Source organism: Hippichthys cyanospilos, chromosome 8 (genome assembly GCF_059441005.1).
Source record: "Hippichthys cyanospilos isolate Australia breed blue-spotted pipefish chromosome 8, RoL_Hcya_1.0, whole genome shotgun sequence".
In the NCBI taxonomy this organism is placed as follows: Eukaryota; Metazoa; Chordata; class Actinopteri; order Syngnathiformes; family Syngnathidae; genus Hippichthys; species Hippichthys cyanospilos.
In genome coordinates this window covers 4280103-4305000 of record NC_142376.1, presented here as the reverse complement: position 1 = coordinate 4305000, position 24898 = coordinate 4280103, and the positions used below count along the sequence as shown (strand labels likewise).

General features: G+C 38.2%; 1 protein-coding gene across 2 annotated transcripts in view; it reads right to left on the bottom strand.

The window, feature by feature from the left end:
* The window catches only part of LOC148419885 (VPS10 domain-containing receptor SorCS1-like), a 73506-nt gene that overhangs the window by 29627 nt on the left and 18981 nt on the right, over positions 1-24898 (bottom strand). For both annotated transcript variants that reach the window (XM_088421871.1, XM_088421872.1), the window contains exons 3-14: positions 24103-24202; positions 23726-23884; positions 18334-18407; positions 10345-10409; positions 9841-9959; positions 8827-8916; positions 6468-6647; positions 3075-3221; positions 2832-2934; positions 1464-1540; positions 207-298; positions 1-94 (exon numbers count right to left, since the gene is read on the bottom strand). The exon at positions 1-94 is cut by the window's left edge and continues 14 nt beyond it. In XM_088421871.1, the coding sequence (XP_088277997.1) occupies positions 1-94; positions 207-298; positions 1464-1540; positions 2832-2934; positions 3075-3221; positions 6468-6647; positions 8827-8916; positions 9841-9959; positions 10345-10409; positions 18334-18407; positions 23726-23884; positions 24103-24202 (1300 nt within the window). The remainder of the gene's footprint in view (positions 95-206; positions 299-1463; positions 1541-2831; positions 2935-3074; positions 3222-6467; positions 6648-8826; positions 8917-9840; positions 9960-10344; positions 10410-18333; positions 18408-23725; positions 23885-24102; positions 24203-24898) is intronic.

Below are 24898 nucleotides of genomic sequence, written 5' to 3'. Positions count from 1 at the left end.
GTCTTCTCCGGGCTCCCCCAGCACCCCGTCCACATAGAGCGGCGAGGAGGTGAAGCTAAATTTGTCCCACTTTCTCCCCTCGTCAAAGCTCAGCCTACGGGGAAGAGAAAGAAGAAGAACCCAGATAGAACAATGGATGGATGGCAAACTGCCTCGGACACAAATAGTGCCTCGACGCCGCCGTGAAGATTGATGGGGACGCCTACCAAATGTGTCTAATAGGCAGAGGAGTGTGTCGGATGGCCACCAGAGATCCTCCTTGATTCAGGAAGAAGACGCTGTACTCTTCTTGAAAAACCTACACACGCATAAGCCTTTTATTTTTGCTTTTTTATTTTTTGTTTTTTTTGGACTTGCAAATTCAGGCAGCAGCTGGCAAAGGCGTAACTAACAAGCATACATAAAACAAAGCAAAGAAACAACAAGGCAAAGTCTCATCCTCGCTTGTTTGAACTAACGAGAGCATCAAGATGGGTTGACTTAACGGAGACTCGGGCCCATGGCAAAAAAATAAAAAATAAAAAGTGGGCTTACGAAAGCTCCGCATTCATTTTTTTAGGGAAATGACAAGTGAAGAACTCAAGCTTTACTTTGCATACAGACTGGCAGTTTATTTGGGGCTCACACTTCTTTTATTGGCGCAGGCCGCATGAGTCATTGTTGGCCATGGAAGGCAAGGGAATATTACGTATGATATGAAAGCCAATAAATAACCGATGATAATTAACCCCTTGGTGTCCGGGGATTTTTTTACTAGCCTGCCCTTATTATCACCCAACATCTTCAAATATAAATATATATTTACTTTCAACTCCTCAAAATGTTCAGTGGCATCAGCCCTGTCCATACCATCCCTAATATATATATATATATATATATATATATATATATATATATATATATATATATATATATATATATATATATATATAGTAGCCCTTGTGTTTTCATTACAGCCATTAGAGAAATCAAGTAGAAAACAAACTTATATATGTACATGAAGTACTTCATACATGCAAATGGTTCTGTGAGGCGTTCACGGGTCTGATGAGCGTATATTATGTGTACCCGTGTAGATTCATATAAGTCATGCATAGGATGAGTGTTGTTTTTCACATTTAACGTGGAACTCATTTTCAAGCGAGCGTCTCATTTAGCAGCGTTAACAAATAGTGTGAGATGAAATTATTTCATAAACAAGGATCCCAAGGAACTTCGGACCGCCTGATGCTCGAAGCCTCATGAGGTATTTATGTTGTATGTTTATTATTTATGTTACAGGGATGTGAAAACTGCACTGCACCAGAGTACTCTCGAATCAACTACTTGATACGTTCGTGATTATTTTGACCAAAATTGAGCGTCTACTAACTGGCAGCATATTTTTTAATTCACTGCAGAAATTAAAGTGCTAATCTGCAGTTTTGTAATACACTTCGAAAGTTTTTCTACTCATAGTGTACCTCTCTCCAAGTGTTGCCAGCATCAGATGTGATGAAAATACTGACATTAGTGGTGGTCAGCTCAGGTCCAATTACACCTGAAAATCAAAAAGGAGGGAAGAACATAAAACTTACTGAGACAAATTAAAAAAAAAAAAAAAGTATATTTTATCAGCAACTACAAATAAAACTACCGTAATTTCCGCACTATATGGCACATCGGATTATAAGGCGCACCCTCAATGAATGACATATTTTCAAACTTTTTCAATCACAATATAGTAATACTCAAAGTAATAACAATAATAACTCAAATAATACCTCTATAATAATTCAATGTCAATATGAGCAACCTTGTTCAACTGTAAACATGTCAATATGAGCAACCTTGTTCAACTGTAAACACACAATAGAAACCGGTAAAGCTTAATTTATCGGTTCATTCCCCATCTACCAATCCCAATCTCAATATCGATCCATATATAAGGTGCACCTGATTATAAGGCGCACCATCAGCTTTTTAAAAAAATAAAATAAAATAAGGCTTTTAGGTGTGCCTTATAGTGCGGAAAATACTTTACATGTCCTGGAACTTTTCTGACAGCTTGTAGTGGCTCTTCGAGCCTAATGTATATTTTTATATATACATAAATCATGCCCTCACATTTCAAGCAAAGACACTTAAATTGTAGCAGTCTGTCAGATTACTACCTTTGCTGTGTCAAAGAAAAATAAATACCGTATTTTCCGCACTATAAGGCGCACCTGATTATAAGGCGCACTCCCAATTAATGACATATTTTATAACTTTTTCCATATAAAAGGTGCACCGGATTATAAGGCTCACCCTCAATTAATGACATATTTTAATACTTTTTCAATCCCAATATAGCAATACTCAAAGTAATAACGATAATAACGCTAACCTCTCAATGTCAATATAAGCAACCTTTTTCTACTGTAAACTCACAAAAGAAACAGGTAAAGCTTACTTTATCGGTTCATTCCCCATCTAGCAATCCCAATTTCAATATTGATCCATATATAAGGCGCACCTGATTATAAGGCGCACCATCAGCTTTTGAAAAAAATAAAGGCTTTTAGCTGCGCCTTATAGTGCGAAAAATACGGTATCCAGCTCTCCGTCCAGATGCATTTTTGTAAGGCTTTCGTGGTAACTTTTTCACTTTTGAAAAAGTTGTCCCCGTAACGTCTTCACTTCTGATACGCTACCGATATCGCAGCATAGAGTACTGATCAATATCGGTATCAATTCAACAGCATATCAGCAATGAATGACGTGGAAGAAAACGTCCCAAAAATGGTCAAAACACCGCAAATGGGGTTAAAATAATTGAAGCAAATTCAAATGTTGTTTCACGGCCTCACCAGATGCGACGATCACGCCGGGCGCCGTATCTTTGCTGACGATATTTCCCGATGTGTACGGATTCTCGGAAACGTGAAGGTGCAGATGCAACGAGCAGTACGGCTACGGGAAAAGGACAAAATACACTGAAGTCAAATCAAGCCCGGTTGAAGTTTTTCCCCTTTTGTCCGCTGTCTTGTTAGCAGCTTTACTTTGCTAAGAAGCAAATTTTTTCTGGCAGCCAATGACAGCAGCCCACTTACTTGCTCGCAATCGACTCGTTTTCCTTGGAGATCCGTCGCCGGGGCCTGCAGAAGGCGCCAGTCTCTGCCTTTGTTGTACGTGATGTAAGTTTTCACTTGGTTCTCGACAACTTTATTTGACAGAAACACCCCTTTAATCCCGGCAACCTGCAAAACATGAAACGCAAGAGCGACAGGGTGAAGAAAAATAAGACAAAAAAAAAAAAAAACGGGGTGCAGAAGGGCGGGGGAGGATAAAAAACAAGCATACATTATTCAAACTAAAGCAAAGCTGGAGCTCCAGTTTTTGGGTAGGGTGGGGGGGGGGGGGGGCATGTCAGAATTAGATGAGATGTTTTCCTGACAGGGAGCACTATTTTGCACCATCTGTAGGACCGTGCGGAATCAAAACAACATCTGGCGCAGCCCTGAGATATTCAGATTTGTTCTTCTCTAAATTCACTTGCAAAAAAAAAATAAAATGGCGACGGGCAGTATAGAATATTGTTGTCAAACTCAAGGCCCGGACTCAAGGCACAGATTTTGCTTTTTGCTGTGTGAATTGTAATTGCACATCTGGTGCAGTGGTGGTGGTGCAGCCATGGTCTTTTATTCTGTATGACGTTGAAAAGTCTGGCTGCATTTGAATGCACCATACGTCTCTGCTACTGATCAGAACGCAATCAGGATTTTGAGAGCATTTGCATCATGTTAACAATGCCTTAAAGGGATAGTGTGTAAGATTGAAGCTGTTTTTCATCACGGACAGCAGAGGGTGCTGCAGGTGCTGCATTTACCATTGTCCGTAGCTATAACAAACATGGCCGCCTCTGGGGAAGTGCCATCCCCCACGTAATATAATTTCACGATAACTAGAAATTCATTTGCAAGTTCTTGTTATGTACAATCATTTAATTTATTCCTTTTTAATGAAAATCTTACGCACTGTCCCTTTAATCTACTAGTTTAATGCTAATGCTAACACATATGTAGATGCACATATCAATGTCATCGAGCCAAAACCTCTTCAGTCACATTTTGCTGGTTAGTTCGCATATGTCCCAGGTGTCAAACTCAAGGCTCGGGGGCCAGATCCGAACCGCCACATCATTTTATGTGGCCCGCCAAATGCTAATGATGACTTCAAGTTTCTGACAAAATTTGCCAAAATTTAAAATAAAAAATAAAATAAAATTGTATTAGGATTATATATATATATATATATATATATATATATATATATATATATATATATATATATATATATATATATATATATATATATATATATATATATATTCCCCTAAATATAAAGTGTTGAAAATGTGCTTGCTAATGTTCAATTCCATTTTTTTTTTGTGTGGGGGGGTCTCCTGACGTAAGATAATTGTGGAGACATGATGATGCCGCCTGACGCCAGCGATACGCTTTCACAGTAATTACGGCCCACTGAGGGAAACCATAACAACAATACAGCCTGTGATACAAATGAGTTTGACTCCCCTGCACTAAAGCATCACCACTTTTTTTTTTTTTTTTTTACATGCTGCTGAGTCACGGCAGCTAAATGATGGTGGGTGGGGCGGTCAATGAACGACACGCGGGCAATGCCCAACCGAGCTGTTAAAATGTTTGACTATAAACAAGGATTCATCTGTACATACTGTATATATATATATATATATATATATATATATATATATATATATATATATATATATATATATATATATATATATATATATATATATATACATTATAAATTATTAAACATTATGTAAAACATATACAAATAATAAAACATTATAAATATTAAAATTTAAAAATTAAAAAAATAAAATATTTTTTATTAGGATTAAAAAAATAAATAAAAACAATAAAAAATCAACTAAAATAAGAAATAAACATAGAAATATTTAAAAAAAAAAAAAATATATATATATATATATATATATATATATATATATATATATATATATATATATATATATATATATATATATATATATATACATACAAAGAACACACACATACACACACAAAATAAAAAGGAAATAACAAGCATCTTTAACTATAGTTTACTATATATATACATACATACATACATACATACATACATACATACATACATACATACATACATACATACATACAGTATCAACTCAAACACATCTACCAAAAATGCGGCTTCTGCTGGCGCCTGCTGGCTTAGACTTTTTTGTTTCCCTTATATAAGAAGCTGGCGCCATAAAAAGTTGCAGCGCATCAGCATCTGGTCCATTATTGCGAAAACGCAGCAGAAAAAGAAAAGAAGCTTGTTGATGCGCCGCGCGTGTTGTTTGTTGCCACTTCAACCGGAACGTATTTTAGGAAAGTTATTTTCTCCCCCTGTTATTTGCCTTCCCTACTGGGATAATGAAGAGGGTTTTTTTTTCTTCTTTTGTACAGTGAGCCACAGCTCCAAAATTTGTGTTCAAGAAACTTTTCTTTACAGCAGAGCTTTTCAAATAGGAGGCGAGATTTTAGGATGGTTTCTGCATGGATCAGCTGATCTACCGTAAATTTGGGACTATATGCCGCTACTTTGAGCCGTACGGTTTATGGTCCAGTGCTGCTTTTTTTTACTAGCCACCAGGGGGCAATCTTCCGGTAAACAAAGAGAGACAAGAAGAAGTCGTTATGGAGGTATTAATTTTGAGTCCTAAAGGCGTAAATTTGTGATTTTTAACACACCAGACACTGAATATTTTTTTCAAATATTTTCCAGTAAGGAGTCTCTAAAAATGGCTAGCACAAAAAAAAAAGAGTTAAAAATATGAACTTTTTAATTCTCAAATTAACTCATTCCTTCCCAAAGATGTAATTTTGCGATTTTTAACAGATCACTCAATAATTTTTTTTGTCAAATATTTTTCAGTCGAGCTAAAGTGTCTCAAAGTATCTGGCACGAAAAGAGTTGAAAGTATGAACTTTTTACTGCTCAAATTAAGAGTTAATTTTGCAAATTTTAACAGACCAGTCACTCAATATTTTTTTCAATTATTTTCCAGTTGGGATAAAGGAGTGTCTTAAAACGGCTGGCACTAAAAGAGTCAAAAATGTGAACTTTTTACAGCTAAAAATGTCTAATAAAGTGGACTATCCCTTTAAATGCCAACGTTAAGCAGTTCGCAAGCATGCCTTTTTTTTTCGATTTTTTCGATTTTTCTCATTTTCGTCCCATCTTGCACCTGAAGTCCCTATTTTAAACCGCAACTTCTTTTTTCTACCATAAAGATTGATGTGATTTCCGCATCGCAGTATGTTTAGGACGCGGTTGTCGGTCTCCCGGGATCCCCGTTGACGTTCTTCGACGATCGCGCTCGACCACGGGCCCGAACGCGACGACATCGTCGCCCTACCTCGTCGCCCTACCTCGTAAAGGTCGATCATGATGTTGCCTTCGGGTCCTCCGCTGCTCACCACGTCCTCCAGCATCAGCGTGAAAAAGAGACCCCGCGACTCGGACATGTACAGGTTGTACGAGTCGTTCTGGTGCCAGTCCTGAATGGCCGCCACCACCTGGTTGTCGTCGGTGCTAATGATCTGTAAATCCTAAACGGTAGGGGAGAAAGTAGTAAGCGCAGGTTGCTAAGTAACAAGGCCCCGGGCGTCAAAATAGTAGAAAGTAGGGTGGCGAAAAACGTTAATGCGCTCGATGGAACGCGCTTGTGATTTCTCACTTTGATAACTGACAGTAATTGAGAATAACAATGTCCAGTGGTGTGCGTCCTCTAAGTGGTGACAAAGATGGATGAATATGTGTTTTGCTCGGCTGCAAATCTCTCTTGACCCCCCCCACCCCCACCCCACCCCCCGCCCACACCAACCATCTTAATGCACTGCATTATTCTGCACTAAATGGTGTAAGAAGGCAGCGCTAATGCAAATCAGCTTTTCTGCTTCAAAAGTCTCTTGGATATTGGGTGTGTGGGGGGGGGGGGGGGGGGGGAACCTAAGCGCACACACACGCACAATCATTAAAGTCAAAATGAATTTCGGAAAATTGTAAGAGGACTACCACCGTGCAGGTAAATTGTGCATAATTTAGGTTTTGGAATCATGAATAAAAAGTGCTTCGCATTAACCAATATGACTTTGGAGTCCACTACAATAAAGTATATTGGATCAGACAATCTTGAAAGTATGCAGGTTATTTTCTGTTATCTTTTTTACACACACACACACACACACCCACACACACATATTTTTTACATTTTACATTTTTTTCACGTTACAAAGTGGAATTTTTAGTTTCTTCGTCCCCTCTTTACAGCATTTTTTCCACTTTACAACATCAACAACAGTCACGACCTGTGGAGTTGGCTGTGTTCATGTTGTTCTGCCTCCCTCTCCAGGCGTTTTTAGATAATTGTTCACTTTACAGCATCAACAACTGTCATGACCTGTGGAGTTGGCTATGTTTATGTTGTTTTGCCTCCCTCTTCAGGCGTTTATAGGTAATTACTCATATTTTCTGTTCGCGTCAAACTGCCTGTGCTGCAAAGCACCACTGAGATGCTGGTCTGTTATTGGTCTGCGTCACGGTGTCACAAAGATGCCGAAATGCTCAAGACTTGATCTCGTGTGTGTGCTTACAATATCGTATTTATTGGGCATTGTAGTGCTTAAATGAAACTTGAGTGGGTTAGCTATGGGTCCTAAGATTGCTAGTGATGTTAAAGATAAGTAAGAAGATAATTAGTATGGAAACCAAGCTGGAGATAATCAAGAAATACGAATTAGGCTAGCCAAGGCTACGCTACCCTCGCAAGGGATTATGGGTGTAGGTAGCTCAAGTCAACAACACTCAAAGGTAAATAAAATGTAATTTTTCCTTTATATTTTTTATTTATGATGTTATTTAATTATATACATGTACATTGTATATAAGTAGCACTTACTGTACTATTTTTTTAAAAAGTATACAAAATTTTGATGTTTTTACCAGGGCTTTGATAGGCATTAGCTACTGACCATAAGTTTCTATTGCCCGCCATACAACGATTTCACCTTACGAACCTAAACCTGGGACGGATTAATTTCGTAGGGGGGGGGGGGGGGGCACCCCACTATTTGAGAAGCACAGCGTTAACCAAACACTAGAAAACTATGAAAATAAACACTAACATAGTGACGAGGGTTGAATGTCGGAACTAAAAATATGTCTTTGGAATTAAATGTTAGTGAAGTTCGTGTGTTAAAGTGTTTCAACTCAAAAGCGTTAATTTAAGAAAACATCTCCTGAGCATGAAAAAACCCTTAATCTTTTCTAGTTAAGATTATCTAACGACAAGTACAGCATCCCCATGCTTAAATGTTATTTATCAGAACTGGAATCAATCTCTGTCGGACATGTTATATGAAAACACACTTGTTTCATTTCCATGTTCCGCGGGTGGCTTCTGACTGTCAAGATAAATCCCTTGTTGGCCAACGATGACGATTTTGATTCAGATAAGTCGATCCCTGCCTGGGAAATGAACACGTTTGACCCATTTTGTCAAACGGCATGGAAAATCAGAGAAGGTCTTGACACGGACGTAATCGTCTCCGCCAGCACCGCTATTGTTCAGATGGGGAAAAACGTAAAACGCGGACAAGAAATCTCAACGGATTTGACAGATCAAGTCCAAATCCTTTGTAGTCTCGTCCGCGCAAACATCAAAGCATCCCGATACGCGGTCAAACCCGAAAGGCTCAACGCTCCTGACGCTGCAATGTGTCAACTTACTTTGGGCAGCGTGTACTTTGGAAGCTTGACCGGGTAGAAGGAGTGTCTTTTGTAGGACACGTAATGGACGGACTGGCCTCCGGTTGGCACCTGGAATAGGAAGACGAGTAATCAAAAGGGGATGGGATGAGGTGGTGGTTTTCAAACTTTTTTCAGACATGTACTCCCCAGTGAAATATCTTTTCGATCAAGTACTTCTTAACCAGTGCAAAGCATTTTTGTGCAAAGCGCCCTGTTTTGGGGTTACAGTGGAGATCTGTTCACAAAAATAAATCATTAATTTAATTATTAATAAATATTTGTCCACAAACAATAATCAACATAAAGGGTCAGAGCTGTTCTTCAAAGGAGATAATTTGAAATAAATATTTGCCCACAGAAAAATATTAAGCATAAAGAGTCCTCTATTGGGATTACATTAGAAATCATTAAAATGACAGGTAACGAGAGGTGGCACATGACAAGTTGGGTCCAACCAATCTAGTATGGAGGAGAATCTGTCTTTTTATAATAATGAATTTGAATAAACCTACTAATCATAAAAATGGTTTTATGAACGTATATTTCCCTTTTATTTTATTCAACATGAAATTGCGAAAAGTAACAACTATACTCGTTAAATTGAATATGTTGATGAATAAAAAATGCACCTATGTTTGGCTTGAATGATGATTTTTTGTTTTGTTCCCGCAACATTTGCAATGGGGAACTTTGCTTTTCTAAAGGGGCTCCCTGATTCCAAAAGGTTTGAAAACCTCTGCTGTACAGAAACGAGAAATCACATTTTAGCTAATCATGGAAAACAATCTAGCACGCGCAAAAACGAGTCGCAGCGTGATCAAACTTTCACAACATTGTGATTTTCCATCCCGGATCGTCCCCTGGCAGCATAACGTGCCCCCCTTTTACTTAATGAAAAACACAAGCGTGCATTAAGACGCAATTGAATGTGACGCCTTTTAATTGACTTTTAATGAAGCCAGACCTTGCAATAAAAAAAAAAAAAAAACCTACCTGGATAAAAACGTATTCATCCTGCACCACCAGGGAGTTGGGGATGATAAACCCGGGAAAAGGCTTGCCCTTGTTTCCCTCAGAGCAATTTTGAAGTTTGCAAGTGATGTACTGCGACCCTGTGGGCAAAGCCAGACAAGAGAGCTAAAAATACGACGGGGAGGGGGGAGGAGGGGGGGGGGGGGGGGGGGGGGTACAACGACAAGCTTGTGTGGGCTGCGATCAAGGTTCTAGCTGAATTTTGAGAATTTCGCCCAGCCAAACCGGCGCTCGTGTATAAAGTGGCGTGACGTGTCCCGGGTTGTTAGCGTCAGCCCAACGAGCTGTCTCCGGGGACACGACATTAACGCGCCGGGCTCGAGAGGAGTGGCGAGCGCGAGCGCGGCCTTTGAAAAAGAAATGAATAGAGCCGAGCCGCCAGGGAAAGGTATCGGTCCAGGGGTACGGTCTCATAATGAAAGGGGATTAAAAAAATGACATTTTATGGTTAGCTCGAGCACTCACGTCCGTCGGAGACATTGATCTCCAGGTGGATCATTCCTTGCTCCTTGTCCAAGCCCAATCTGGACCTGAAACAGAGCAACGCAAGTTCATTCTATCGAAGCTCAAAAGGACAGTTTTTTTTTTAATTAAATAATAAAAAAGTAAAAAAAGTAAAAAGTAAAAAAAGTAAAAAGTAAAAAAGTAAATAAAAAAGTAAAATATATATATATATATATACATTTTTATTTTTTATTTATTTATTATTTATTTTATTACTTATATATATATTACTTATATATATTACTTATTATTACTTATTACTTATATATATATATATATATATATATATATATATATATATATATATATATATATATATATATATATATATATTAAATATATTATTATACTTATATATTACTTATATTTTATATATATATTTTATTTATATATATATATATATATATATATATATATATATATATATATATATATATATATATGTATACATACACATTTTTATTTTTTATTTATTTATTTTATAATAATAATAGTAATAAAAAATACTATTATTTTATTACTATTTATTAATTATAATTATCATTTCTTTTTTTCGAGTAGTTCAAACTCAAAATCAGTACTTCAATAGTGTATTCTTCTGTGTCAGTTTGTTTAAATGACTGATTATTTTAGTGGACATATAAACACATTACGCATAATTCATTTATACATTCAAGTATATCAAATTAACAGCTCACAAACATTTATACGAGATCTTATTCAATTTATACATTTTTTTTATATTTTTAATACTATATTTATTACAATACAATACTTTTTGAGCACAGCCATTGATTCACATCTTTTGAGTTTTATTTCATAGTTTTCCCATGAATCGACACCTCGAACAAATAAACAAATTTGCTTTACCGGTCGGTAATAAAAAAAAAGTTAGATAAGCTGCTCCGGACAATAAGCTGCAGGGCTCAAATCATGAGAAAAAAATTGTGGCTTAGAACAGAATAGAATGTACCATGTTAAAAAAAACAGTAATAAAGTACATTAAAGGAACACAGTGCATTCTGCTTGTCACCATTGCACGCTAATGGCATAATAAAACAAATATTTAAAGAATATAGCAGTCAAAAGTAGTAAATGAGTTAAATACAGTTAAGAAAATATGCGACAAATCTTGGAAAAATTCCAAAATTGATAACTCCAAGAAAAAATGTTTTTTACAACCTTGACTGAACCCCAATGGAAAAAAAAAAACAACAACAACAACCTTTTTCTCGTTGATTTAGCCAAGATAATGCTCCAATTTATTCAACTTCCTGGTTGAGGGCACATATTCAAATTTGTAAATTTCCTTTCATTCCCCAGAGTTGAAAATCCCCAAGTATTTTGCAAGCCTATCATCCTTCATATTAATAAAAATAAAGCAGTAAGCCCCAGACATAATGTCCTCCCGCGTCTCCTCTCCTCGTAATACTTTACGACTAATTCAAAAAGAAGCTGAAAGCGCTCATTATGGGATGCGGCTCATATCTGAATCCAGCGGCTGAATGACAACAAATCCATAAGAAAGGAGAAGTAGATGGGAAACGCGTCATACGTACAACAGCGTTACCGTGGCAACCGGCCGCTCTTTGAAAACAACAATAAAGGGGAAGGTGACAGCTCATCGATTTTCTGGAGCTTCAATTTTTATGTACAAACACATTATTCAATCGAATGCTGATGCCGACCTTACTTTCAAACACTTTTTAACTCGTATTGTTATTATTATATTCAAATCCAACTTTAAAAAGGCTGAAACCATACTTTGAAATCTTGAAACTGGCTTGAAAACTTCATTCTGAGGCAAATCCGCATTTAATTGCTGGGGATTATACTTTAAAGGGAGAGTGTATTTATTTAGCTATTCACAGGGGGGAATAAAAAAACTTTTGTGTTTTTTCATTTATGACCATAATCTTAAAAAAAAAAAAGTTTTTTGTTTGATCTGATATCAAGAAAAATAGCGAGGTAAATCTGCAAAAAGGTGCCGGTCTGGACAAGAAACTTTTTTTTTTTTTTTTTTTTTTTTTAAAGACACAAAAAATGAGGAAAAAAAAACATTCAAAATGGCTTTGGGTGGATTTTCATTTATTGCAGGTTTACCTTGCAATTTTTTTCTTTTTTTTTAACAAAAGGAACAAACTAAAAACTAAAGAAAAATAGGGAATAATAGCAAAAAAATTCAAAATTTTCAATTTTATGATCATAGCTTTATAGAAGATTTACCTCACAATTTTTTCTTCAGATTTTTCCTCATTCTAAGTGAGACCAGACAAAAACAATAACAAACAAAAAAAATAATAATTCAAACTTTTATTGTGGATTTTTAATAATGACCATAGCTTTATTGCAGGTTTACATCACTATTTTTCTTTCGATTTTTCCTCCATTCCTCCTATTTTAGATAGAAGAGAAATATGAAGAAAAATAAAATAAAATCAATTTAAATAGTGAGGTAAACCTGCAATAAAGCTATGGCCATAAATGAAAATCCATACGAAAAAAAAATCTTTTACAAAAGGAACAAACTAAAAACTAAAAAAAAATAGGGAATAATCGCAAAAAAAAAAAAATGGCTAATTCAAACTCTTTATGTGGCTTTTCAATTTTATGATCATAGCTTTATCGAAGATTTACCTCACAATTTTTTTTCAGATTTTTCCTCATTCTAAGTGAAACCAGACAAAAACAATAACAAACAAAAACATAATAATTCAAACTTTTATTGTAGATTTTCATTAATGACCATAGCTTTATTGCAGGTTTACATCACTATTTTTCTTTCGATTTTCCCTCCTATTTTAGATGGAAGAGAAATATGAAGAAAAATAAAATAAATTTAAATAGTGAGGTAAACCTGCAATAAAGCTATGGCCATAAATGAAAATCCATACAAAAAAAATTCAAATTATTATAATTTTTCGTGCTTTTGTTCTCTAATATATATATATATATATATATATATATATATATATATATATATATATATATATATATATATATATATACTATTTTTTTAAAATAATATCTCTACCTTGTAAATTTGCAGATTTTTTAACGTAACACAGCGATAAGTGAGGGTACGCTGTCCTATGAATCGCGGTTATGATAATAACGCCTTATCGCACTCGCAATACGGATAATAAGTCACGTAAATAATAATCTGCCGTCGTTAGCTCAATAACATCCCGAGCGGCTCCATATTGAGTTTGACGATCCCGGACGATAACAGCGGGCTCGCCGATACAATGGCCTCGTCTATAAAAATGACGGACGCGTGACCCGAAGCGCGCTTTACGGCCAAGGTGTATTTCTCCATTTGGCGGGGCGTTCGGGGGAGATTTTTCACGCCGGCGCTAATGCGGCGAGCGACAGCGGCGGCGACCGCTTGTTGTATTAATAGCGCGTGTTTTGACACGGCGCCGGCATCTTCTCATTTTCCATAGCGCTGGAATCTAACAAGCGGGCGTCCTGCCTCCCTCAGCACTCTGTAATTGCTTGCCAGCTCCATCTCTTTTAATGGACTTTGTGTCCAATACTTCATCCCATTCTATCAGCAAACAGCAGCCCCTTGCTCGGAGATGAAATCCCGGCCGTGTTAAACTGCCCCCCGGCCCATAACTAATACCCGCGCGCCTACTGTATGTTAAAAAGTTGCCGTAAATCATCTATGTTGGGGTTCTGGCTGCGGGAGGAGGGGGGGGGTTAAAAAAAAATGTGCGGGATGCAGCTGTGTCATTCCTTGGTAGGGACTGGAATGTTAAGGGGAATTTATGGGAATGTTCCAGGAGGATTTATTTCCTGATGAGAAATCAAATGTAACAGAAAAATGAGGCCCTTCGTCAAACGGGGTTTCAGGAACGACCCGAAGACCTGATTTGGAAACTTTTTAAAGCCGTCCTGAAACCCTAATTTGAAACTCGGATCCTGACTTTGAATCCGGGCTTCAAATCTTGAAAGTGACTTGGAACCCTACCGTAACGCTTGTTCAAAACATTAACAGAGACTTAAAACCTTAATTCGAAAATCAAACTTGAAAACCCTACCTTGGCATGAAACCCATCAAATTCTAATTTGAACGCCAAAAGACAGTTTCAAACCCTACTTTGAAACTCGGATCCTGACTTTGAATTCGGGCTTCAAATCTTGAAAGTGACTTGGAACCCTACCGTAACGCTTGTTCAAAACGTTAACTTAAAAGAGACTTAAAACCTTAATTTAAAAACCAAACTTGAAAACCCTACCTTGGCATGAAACCCATCAAATTCTAATTTGAACCCCAAAAGACAGTTTCAAACCCTACTTTGAAACTCGGATCCTGACTTTGAATCCGGGCTTCAAATCTTGAAAGTGACTTGGAACCCTACCGTAACGCTTGTTCAAAACATTAACAGAGACTTAAAACCTTAATTCGAAAATCAAACTTGAAAACCCTACCTTGGCATGAAACCCATCAAATTCTAATTTGAACGCCAAAAGACAGTTTCAAACTCTACTTTGAAACCCTAACCCTTTCTTGAAAACTTGAGGACAGTGGTTCAGCAAGTGTCATGGCAGGAATATGACTTTTTATTTTCAAATTAAGAGCAAATTAATAATAAGAAGAAGCAACTTAATTGTTAAATTGTGTTATGGTGACTCATTTGTGTAATGGTGTATGCCTTCATTTGAATCACTAATCGAGTAGTAAATACCTAAAATTGATTCTAAACCTTAATTTGAAACCATACCCTTGATTTAAGATTAATTTTTGGAATCCTAACCCTAACCCCTAATTCTAAACCCAAACCAATGCTCGAATGCCCAATTAGGCTTTAAAATCCTACTTCAAATCCAAACTACGGCTTAAAACCCAACCTCAAAACCCTAACCTTGACAGAAAATCTTAATTTGAAACTCCACTCCTGACTTGAAATTAATCTTTGGAACCTTAACTATGAGATGAAACTCTAACCCTGTCTTTACATCCCAACTTGAATCACTAACTCTGTCTTAAAAACATACTTTGAATGAAAATCAACTTTAAAACCCTAACCTAGATTCTAAACCTTAATTTTAAACCCTAACGCTCACTTAAAAAAAATAGAATGAAACCCTAACCTTATCTTGACATACCAATTTCAATCATTAACACTGCCTCTTTGAAATCAAACTCATTTTTAAAACCCAACCTTGATTCAAAACCTCCATTTAAAACCCTACCCCTGACTCGATGTTATTCTTTGGAACCCTAATGCTTATAAGAACCCCAAAACATGTCTCCAAACCTCAATTTGAACCACTATACCTGCCCTAAAAATCCCACTTAAAAATCAACCTCTGGCTTCAAACCCAAACTCAAAACCTTAAATTCAAACCCTGTCCCTACCCTAAAAACTTTCACTGGAACCCTAATTTGAAAACCTAACCTTATCTTGACGTCCCAATTTCAATCATTAACCCTGCCTACTTTAAAATCAAACTCATCTTTAAAACCTTAACCTTGATTCAAAACTTCAATTTAAAACCCTACCCCTGACTCGATGTTATTCTTTGGAACCCTAATGCTTATAAGAACCCCAAACCAAACCTCAATTTGAACCACTAAACCTGCCCTAAAATCCCACTTAAAAATCAAACTCTGGCTTCAAACCCAAACTCAAAACCTTAAATTCAAACCCTGTCCCTACCCTAAAAACCTTCACTGGAACCCTAACTTTGACTCCAAACCCAAATTTAAAACCCAAACCAAGTCTTGAACCACTCAATTAAAATCCAATCCTTTTTTTAAAATTCCAACACAGGCAGTACCACCTAATTTAAAACCCTAACTCCAACGGCGCTTTGCAAACAATCTTCTTATTTCCTCATATTTATTTGATGAGAACGCTAATGGGAATTTAACAGGTGGCGCTACGTCGATTCCGCTACGAGCTGTCGGGGTCAATCGACACGCCGTCGTCTCGGCGCTTTAGCTTGGCACCGTCGCCGTTTCCCTCGAGTATTTTCGAAGCGGCGACGATAAAAAAGGCGTTTTTTCGACGAAACATTCATCGCCGCCCTTTTAATCCCGGTATTTACACTGATAAAATGCTCTGACGTGTTCAGACGACGCCTCGGGTCACTCGTGAATATTCATCAGCTAGCAAACCCAAAACGCAAAGTGGCTAGCGTATGGATGGAATTACTCGATATTTTATGAGTTGAATGTCTTCCCGGCATCAAATATTAACCTTGGTGTGTAAACTAGATGCTTAGTACATTATGCAAAATAAAAAAAAAAAAAAATAGGGAGGCTTGTATAATTTACCAAAACAAGATCTAGCTTCCTAAATTCTTTCTCGGCGCCTTCCGTAATCTTATTGTAGAAATGCCCGCTGTTCCCCAAATGGTGTTTCAATCAATTTGTACATTTTAACAGATAAATGTCATCGGATTAAAAGGCGGCTATCGATTTGGAGGGGACGCGGCGCTGCAGTGTGAGTCATTCCACATTTATGGGACACAGTCAGAAAAGAAGGCGGCTTTAGGGGTCGCGTTGAGTTCTTTGTTTCATGCGTGCCATCATATGACGTTTGGATCGTGTTCGTGTTTGGACTTTGAGGCTGGCTCTGGCTTTTCAAAGCATGGCCATATGGCGTTCTTTCATTTTTGATGCCATACTGTGATCTTTTTTTTTTCAACAATCTAGGAAGGCTGAACATGATTTGAAATGGCTGGGTATAAATACTTTAATATTTTCTATACATGTGAAATTTTAGACACCGAGGAAATTTGTCTACGCTAACTTGTTAGCAATCGCGATTAGCATTAGCAAGCTAGCGATTACATTTAAGGCTGACAAAAATGACCATTTAGTTTGATTTCATTGATTGAACATATAAACCAAAACAAAAAAGTGATGAAAACAATAAAATAGAGTTAGATTTTTTTTTTTTAAGTTTGATATTGTGAGAGGTAGGGCTGTCAGAATTTTAAAATTGATTATCCTATTAACTCTTTTTTTTTTAACAATCTAGTATGGTTGAACATGATTTGAAATGAGTCGGTATAACTAGTCATTATTTATTATTTTCTATACATGCGAAATTTTAGACACCAAGCAAATTTGCCTACGCTAACCTGCTAGCAATCACGATTAGCATTAGCAAGCTAGCGATCACTATTTAAGATCAACAAACATTGCCATTTACTTTGATTTGATTGATTGAACATATAAATCAATACAAAAGGTGATAAAAAAAAAGTTCAATTTTTTTTTTTATGAAAGTTTGATAATATGAGAAGTCAGGCTGTCATTATTTTAGCATCAAATATCCTATTAACTCATTTTTTTTAACAATCTAGTAAGGCTGATCATGATTTGAAATGAGCGGGTATAAATACTCATTATTTATTATTTTCTATACATGTGAAATTTTAGACACCGAGCAAATTAGCCTATGCTAACCTGCTAGCAATCGCGATTAGCGTTAGCAAGCTAGCGATCACTATTTAAGATCAACAAACATTGCCATTTCTTTTGATTTGATTGATTGAACATATAAATCAATACAAAAAGTGATGAAAAAATTAGTTTGATTTTTTTATGAAAGTTCAATAATATGAGAAGTAGGGCTGTCATTATTGTAGAATCAAATTTCCTATTAACTCATTTTTTTAACAATCTAGTAAGGCTGAACATGATTTGAAATTAGTGGGTATAAATCCTCATTATTTATTATTTTCTATACATGTGAAATTTTAGACACCGAGCAAATTAGCTTATGCTAACCTGTTAGCAATCGCGATTAGCATGAGCAAGCTAGCGATTACCATTTAGTTTGATTCGACTGATTTAAAATGTAACCCTAGACAGAAGTACTCTTTGTAGGCAATTATGTCTCATAAACGACCTATTTTTCAACAAATCGTACGATAGGGGGCGGAGTCCAAATAAATGACATTCCTGCTGCATATTTGTTGGCTCACCAGTAGAATCTGTTGGGGACAACGTTTTCGTGCACAAGCTGCCACCTCCTCCCAAATTCCACGGAGACATACAACTGCAAAGAAGCAAAATTCAAAGATCACATTCAAGGGAAGATGATGGCCGACTACAAAAATCTGATTTGTTCGAGTGGTCGTGTTTAAGAAAGTGCTGCGGCAAGATGAAATATGCCGTTAGTGCGAATTTAACGCTAAAGATGAAGTGCTCTGCAGACAGGCGGCGCTTTTTGATATGCAAATCTGCTTCTGTATTTAAAAGTCTTCCTACACTGACTCAGCGGCATTCCGGCTTATTAATTGGCGAGAGGGAATACATTAGTTTTCTGTCATTGTAAACTTTTTTTTTGCCCCCATGCTGGGCTCTACATTTGCACACACGCTGTTCTATTTTCAGTGTTCTTTTTTTTTTTAATTCCGAGGTCAGCTACAGTGTAGTGGTACACACAGTCGGCGCTGAAACAATTGCGCTCGCTATGGTTGTAAACGGTTGTCTTTCTCGATATATGTGATTAACTGGCGACCAATCCGGGGTGTAGAGTGCTTTTCGCTAACAGTCGGCTGGGAAAATTTCCCGAAAACGCTTGAAAGGATAAACAAGAGAAACACATCTGTTTTTTAAATTCCAACCCACACAGCGTGACAATTGGCACAATAAGAGTCACGACGTGACAATGCTCATGGCGGTAATGCGCTTTTTATACGAAAAAAGTAGACACAACGGAATTGATGTTTTAACCATTAATTTGAAAACCTTTATTGTACTGTAAAGACAGGAAACGAGTGTATTTATCACTGTCAGTGGCAGCCCAGAAAAAATGGATGGAAAAGTAGACATAACGGAATTGATGTTTTAACCGTTAATTTAAAAACCTTTATCGTACTGTAAAGACAGGAAACGAGTATGCTTATCACTGTCAGTGGCAGCCCAGAAAAAATGGATTTTTTACATCTGTGGACGTCAATGGCAGCGAATGAGTTCAACCGGATTCGAAAGCATTTTCAGTATGTTTGGTTGATTTGTTTATTTTTATCATTTACAGTGGTACCTCGGTACTCGACCATAATCCGTTCCGAGGTGGTGGTTGAGCACCGATTTGTTCGAACACCGAAACAATTTTTCCCATAAGAAATAATGGAAACTATTTTAATCCGTTTTTACCATTAAGAAAAATACCTAAAATATTATAAGAACATGTATCTAAACAACAATGAGGACGTAAATGTGCACAAGCGGTACATGATAAAGATATATAAAGCATTATTAAGCATTTTGTATAATTTACTTACGTTTTGGAGAGTGGCTGATGGCATACGGGAATGGATGCGGCGAGGACGGGAGGGAGGGTTAATCCTTGGAAGGGGAATCCCCTTTCATTGCCTTTGCTTACTAATTGCTGTCACTCCCATTGCAACATCAGCTTTCTTTAACACTTCCTTATGCTTCAAGATAGTGGAAATGGTTGACTTTGCCATTTCGTACTTCGATGCGAGGTCGGACACCCGTAGACCACTTTCATATTCTGCTATTATTTCTTTCTTCCGTTCGATAGTGGTCCTCACTGTTTTTCTCTTTGCCTTCCCCTTATCACTATCTCTCTTAGGACCCATCATTAAGGGCTAGCGCAACAGAAAAAAGTTGAAAATTGGGAAGAAATACGTACTCAAACAAACTGCGTAAGCCTTACTCCGTTGGCGGTCTGAGTTGAACTGGCGCTTGAACTGGCCGAAAAGAGCCGAGGAGCGCGTTCGGGTCGGCCGAAAAGAGCCGAGGAGCGCGTTCGGCTCGGCTCGGCTCGGCTCGGCTAGGCTCGGCTAGGCTCGGCTAGTCGAGCACCGAAAATCTGATCGACGTCCGATGCATTACCTACTTGATTTTTTTGGTCGAGCACCGATTTCGTCGAGTAAAGAGGCGTTCAAAGACCGAGGTACCACTGTACTCTGATAGTGAAGGAATACAGGTAATTGTTGAACACGATCCAGAAGTAGATCAAGAAAAACATGCTTTTTAAGGGCTCGTCTACATGAAAATGCGAGCGGGTAAAAATGTCAAAATCGGAAGTACTTTTCATTCAAATCATTTTTTCGCCCAAGGAACTATTTTTCTAGTAGCCGACCTCCTGCAATCAAATGTATTTTCCGTATTATAAGTTCAACATTAAAGAAAAACTAAAAGAAAAAAAACTAAAGAAAAAAAAGGTTATTTTTGATCGTTAGCATTAAGCTAAACAGACTTTACGCAGGAAAAAACTTTGCAGTTGATATGATTTTTTTCTTTCCTCATCGAAAACAGACAACGCGGTTGAGCTTTCCGCAACACGTCACCGAAAAATCGCAAACGATCCTTCTCGGCTCACTTAAAAGCGATACTAAGCGAAATGAACTGGCGCTTGGCGACTCTGACGCTTTCCACGCGGTTACATCATCGTTACGACGCTAAAGGGACAAATCTAATTGGTTCATTTGCCGCGCGGCTCAGATCAAGGTCAGACATCTTTCTCGCTAAAAAAACCAAAGCTAACCAAAGGGAGTGTGAAAGCACCCGTTTAACTATTCACACCGTTTGCCCGTTAGCGCCAAATGGCTCTTACGAGGCTTCGCGTGATTTTTTTTTTTTTCCCTCTCATCTCGCCGCTTGCAACTTTTAAAAGACGAGACAAGACAATCGATAAATGGAAAATGAAACCGATCCAAGAGTAATCGCGCGGCGGGAGTGATGAAAGCGAGGCTGAAATTGGGCTTTACAAAGACATACGGAATGACCGCGGGGCAAACTTGTCCAGCGCATCTTTATTGGGGCGGAGGACGCTTTGTCCATGAGGCTTTCATCTCCTCAGCGCACCATTTATCTCACTTCTCGCACCTCGCCCGCTCGCCTCTCTCGATATCAAGTCCCGCAATGGGCGGCCGGGGGGCGGGAGCCGTTTGACGTCTCCGGCGTTGAGCGAAGCGGACAGCGGGCTTCTCGCCAACTAACCCAGGCCCCTCGCATCGATATCACGCGGCGTCGTTTGCAAGGTCAGGCCGACGTAACCCCGCCCCCGTTAGTTTTACCCGCGATGTCATCGGCGGTTACGATCTCGCGCGGGGAACCCGATTTGAGATTAATGGCGGGGTCATCGGACGCAAAGCCGATGTGACGTGTTGTGGAAATATGAGAGCGCGGCGGGGGATGATGCGCAACGGTGCGTGTTAACCGCTCGCGAGCTGTAAAATTCAAGAATTGGAAAATTCGCTTTTAAATGACTTGTGTACAAATAAGCGGCTCGCTAAGCGGACCGAAACAATCGTTGAGAACCGGAACAACCGAGTGCGTTAAGGCGGGGACATATCAGCAAAAAAATCAAATGTCCAAGTCATTCGAGGTATTTTTTCCCGTTTTGGTGCCTCTTGTTGCTAGGAGACCAGATTTAAGCGAGACAAGTGCAAATCTATTTGGGGTCGTGTTAATTACGTGCAGATTTTTTTTCATGCCATTACACCTATGACTAAATTTCTTTCACCTTTTTTTTCCGGGCGACTTATTCATTTTATTCAGCGCACTTACAAAGAGTTTTCAAGTATGCGAGGCCACGTTTCAAACAGTCGCTGAGGATCGGAAAATTCAAAAAAAGAAAAGCATTAGAAATATTATATGACTGTGAAGTGCTATTCTTGTACGACGATTCTCAAACAGGGGTACATGTACCACCTGGGGGCATAGGAAAGTACTGCAGGGGATACATGAAATATTGAAATCATTTAAAAAGTAGAAACCGTTTTAAAAAATATTGATTTCTGTAAATATTTCAGGAAAATACATAAGGGATTGTATATTGAGTCAGCTATTCAATTTTTTTTTTTAAATCCGACTGGATGAGATTTTTAACAAAGTATGAAATTCACCAAAATGTGACTTTAGCAATATACTAGTGCTGTTAGCATTTGCATTAAGCTAGCTTGTTCATGATATGCTTTAACTGTGAGTGGCAAAAAAAAAAAAAAAAAAACAGCCCAGGTTTCTTGTTTTGGAATTTGTTCATCGAAAAAAGCACTGCCATACATGGATTGACCTATTGAATAGATTTTTGGAAAAGTATGAAATTCACCAAAATTCACCAAACGTTTTAACGTTAGCATTAAGCTAGCTAGTTGATGGTATACCTCAACTGTGCGCAAAGCTTCTTTTTTGAACATTCGCTCATTATAGTGAGGCTTGTTGTGAAGCAAATCGAACTGAATCCTCTTATTGAAAAAATCCTCGATTTTCAAGAGACACCAAAGACGAAACCGGTCGTGAAACGCAAAAGAGCAATATTCAACACTTATGATTGGTCAATAATTGGTAAAAGTAAAAAAAAAAAAAATATGACTAAAACATCTCTGTCGCACATGAACTGACCAATAGAATAGATTTTGGAACAAGTATAAAAATCACGAAAATGCGACTGAGAGATATGCTAACCCATTGTTTAAACGTTAGCATGAAGCTAGCTAGTTGATGATAACCCTCAACTGTGCGCAAAGCTTCTTTTTTGAACATTTGTTTATTATAGTAAGGCTTATTTTGAAGCGAATCGAACTGAATACTCTTATTGAAAAAATCCTCGATTTTCAAGAGACACCAAAGACGAAAGTGGTTGTGAAACGCAAAAGAGCAATATTCAACACTTATGATTGGTCAATAATTGGTAAAAGTAAAAAAAAAAAATATGACTAAAACATCTCTGTCGCACATGAACTGACCAATAGAATAGATTTTGGAACAAGTATAAAAATCACGAAAATGCGACTGAGAGATATGCTAACCCATTGTTTAAACGTTAGCATGAAGCTAGCTAGTTGATGGTAACCCTCAACTGTGCGCAAAGCTTCTTTTTTGAACATTTGTTTATTATAGTAAGGCTTATTGTGAAGCGAATCGAACTGAATCCTGATTTTCAAGAGAAACTAAAGACGAAACGAGCACTATTCAACACTTATGATTGGTCAATAATTGGTAAAAGTAAAAAAAAATGAATAAAACATCCCTGTCGCACATGAACTGACCAATAGAATAGATTTTGGAAAAGGTATAAAAATCAGCAAAATGCGACATGCGCAAGCCATTATTTTAATGCTAGCATTAAGCTAGCAAGTTGACGGTATACTTCAACTGAGCGCAAAGCTTCTTCTTCTCATCAAATTAGGGCTCAGAGCGAAGCGAATTGAACTGATTTCAATGCGCCAATGTCCCGTTGGCGCCACCCCGAAACCCGACCGAAATCTTTCATGAAACTAACAAGCGCACGCTCAGCATCACCTTTTACTCCCATCCGGAGATTGTGTTAACTCTGCTTTTTTTTTTTTCCACTTTCCTCCCGCCGTTTTGACGCCATCTGACAGCTTCGGGTGTTACCTTTTGGTCGTGGCTGTAAGCCAGGATCCAGTCCTCCTGCTCGGGGTGGAAAAGAAGACTGAGGATATCAAAGGCTAAGCTGTGTTTCTGATAGGACGCCCCCTCGTCAAGGCTAATGAGCAGGCTGCTCTCCACCTCGGGGTCGGTCAGTAGCATGATCTGAAATGAGAGGAGAAAGGAGACGGCGGGGATCAGCGGGCCGAGCTGACAGCTACCGCGCCGGAGGGCTCGCTTGCGCTCCCGCGCGCACACCCGCGCCGCCGCCGCCTCCCGCCGGGCTGCTTTGCGGTGAAAATGATAGCAACCCGCGCGCGGGGATGATGATTCCCGACAGGCGGGATTTTCTGGGAGGCGGGGGTTCTTTCTTGGCGGATTACCTTGCGTTTGTTGTTGGGACTGACGTACAAGTAGCTGAGGATGGTCTTGGGCCCCGTTTTCTCATTAAGTTTCTCGTAGGTGCTGCCGTAATCGGTGGATCTGAAATTCAATTAAGAGGATACGGTGAAGGGGGGGAGAAGGGAGCGACACCTAGCCGTTCCGACGCTGATAGTATCATTAAGCATGTCAGGCAGGCGGAAAATTGCAACAGCAGAATTCTGCAAGCAATTTGCTAGATGAATGGAGATTTCTCTAATTATCAAAATAAACAAGAATATCCCGTGTAGCATGCCTAGTGAGGGGACAAGTTCGCATTATTACAATAATTATTGTTATTATTTCTCTTGAGCCTTGCGGGCCGCGTTTTTGTACTTGACTCGCGCTTTTGTGCGGTATTGCGTCCAAGCTTTCGATTTTGCACGTCAAAGGGAAAGCGTTGAGAGGAGACACTATGGAGCTGAAAATTCACCCATAAGATGATTACATGTTAGTTTAACACGGGAAGACCACTTACGTACCGGAAGTGAGCCATCCCTTGACGAAGATACTGCGAGGATGATGTGGAAGAAAATGACCAAAAATGGTCAAAATATCGCACATTTTGTCCAATTAAATCATTAACCCAGACACTAGGGGGCTGAAATTTCACCCAGATGGTGACATGTCAAATTTCAACATGGCACGACCACATAGTTATCACATTCCCCAAAATGTGCCATTTCTTGGCAAAGATACTGTACTACTTGTATTTTTGTATTATCAATTGATCTTTCTATCACAAGGAATCAAACATCA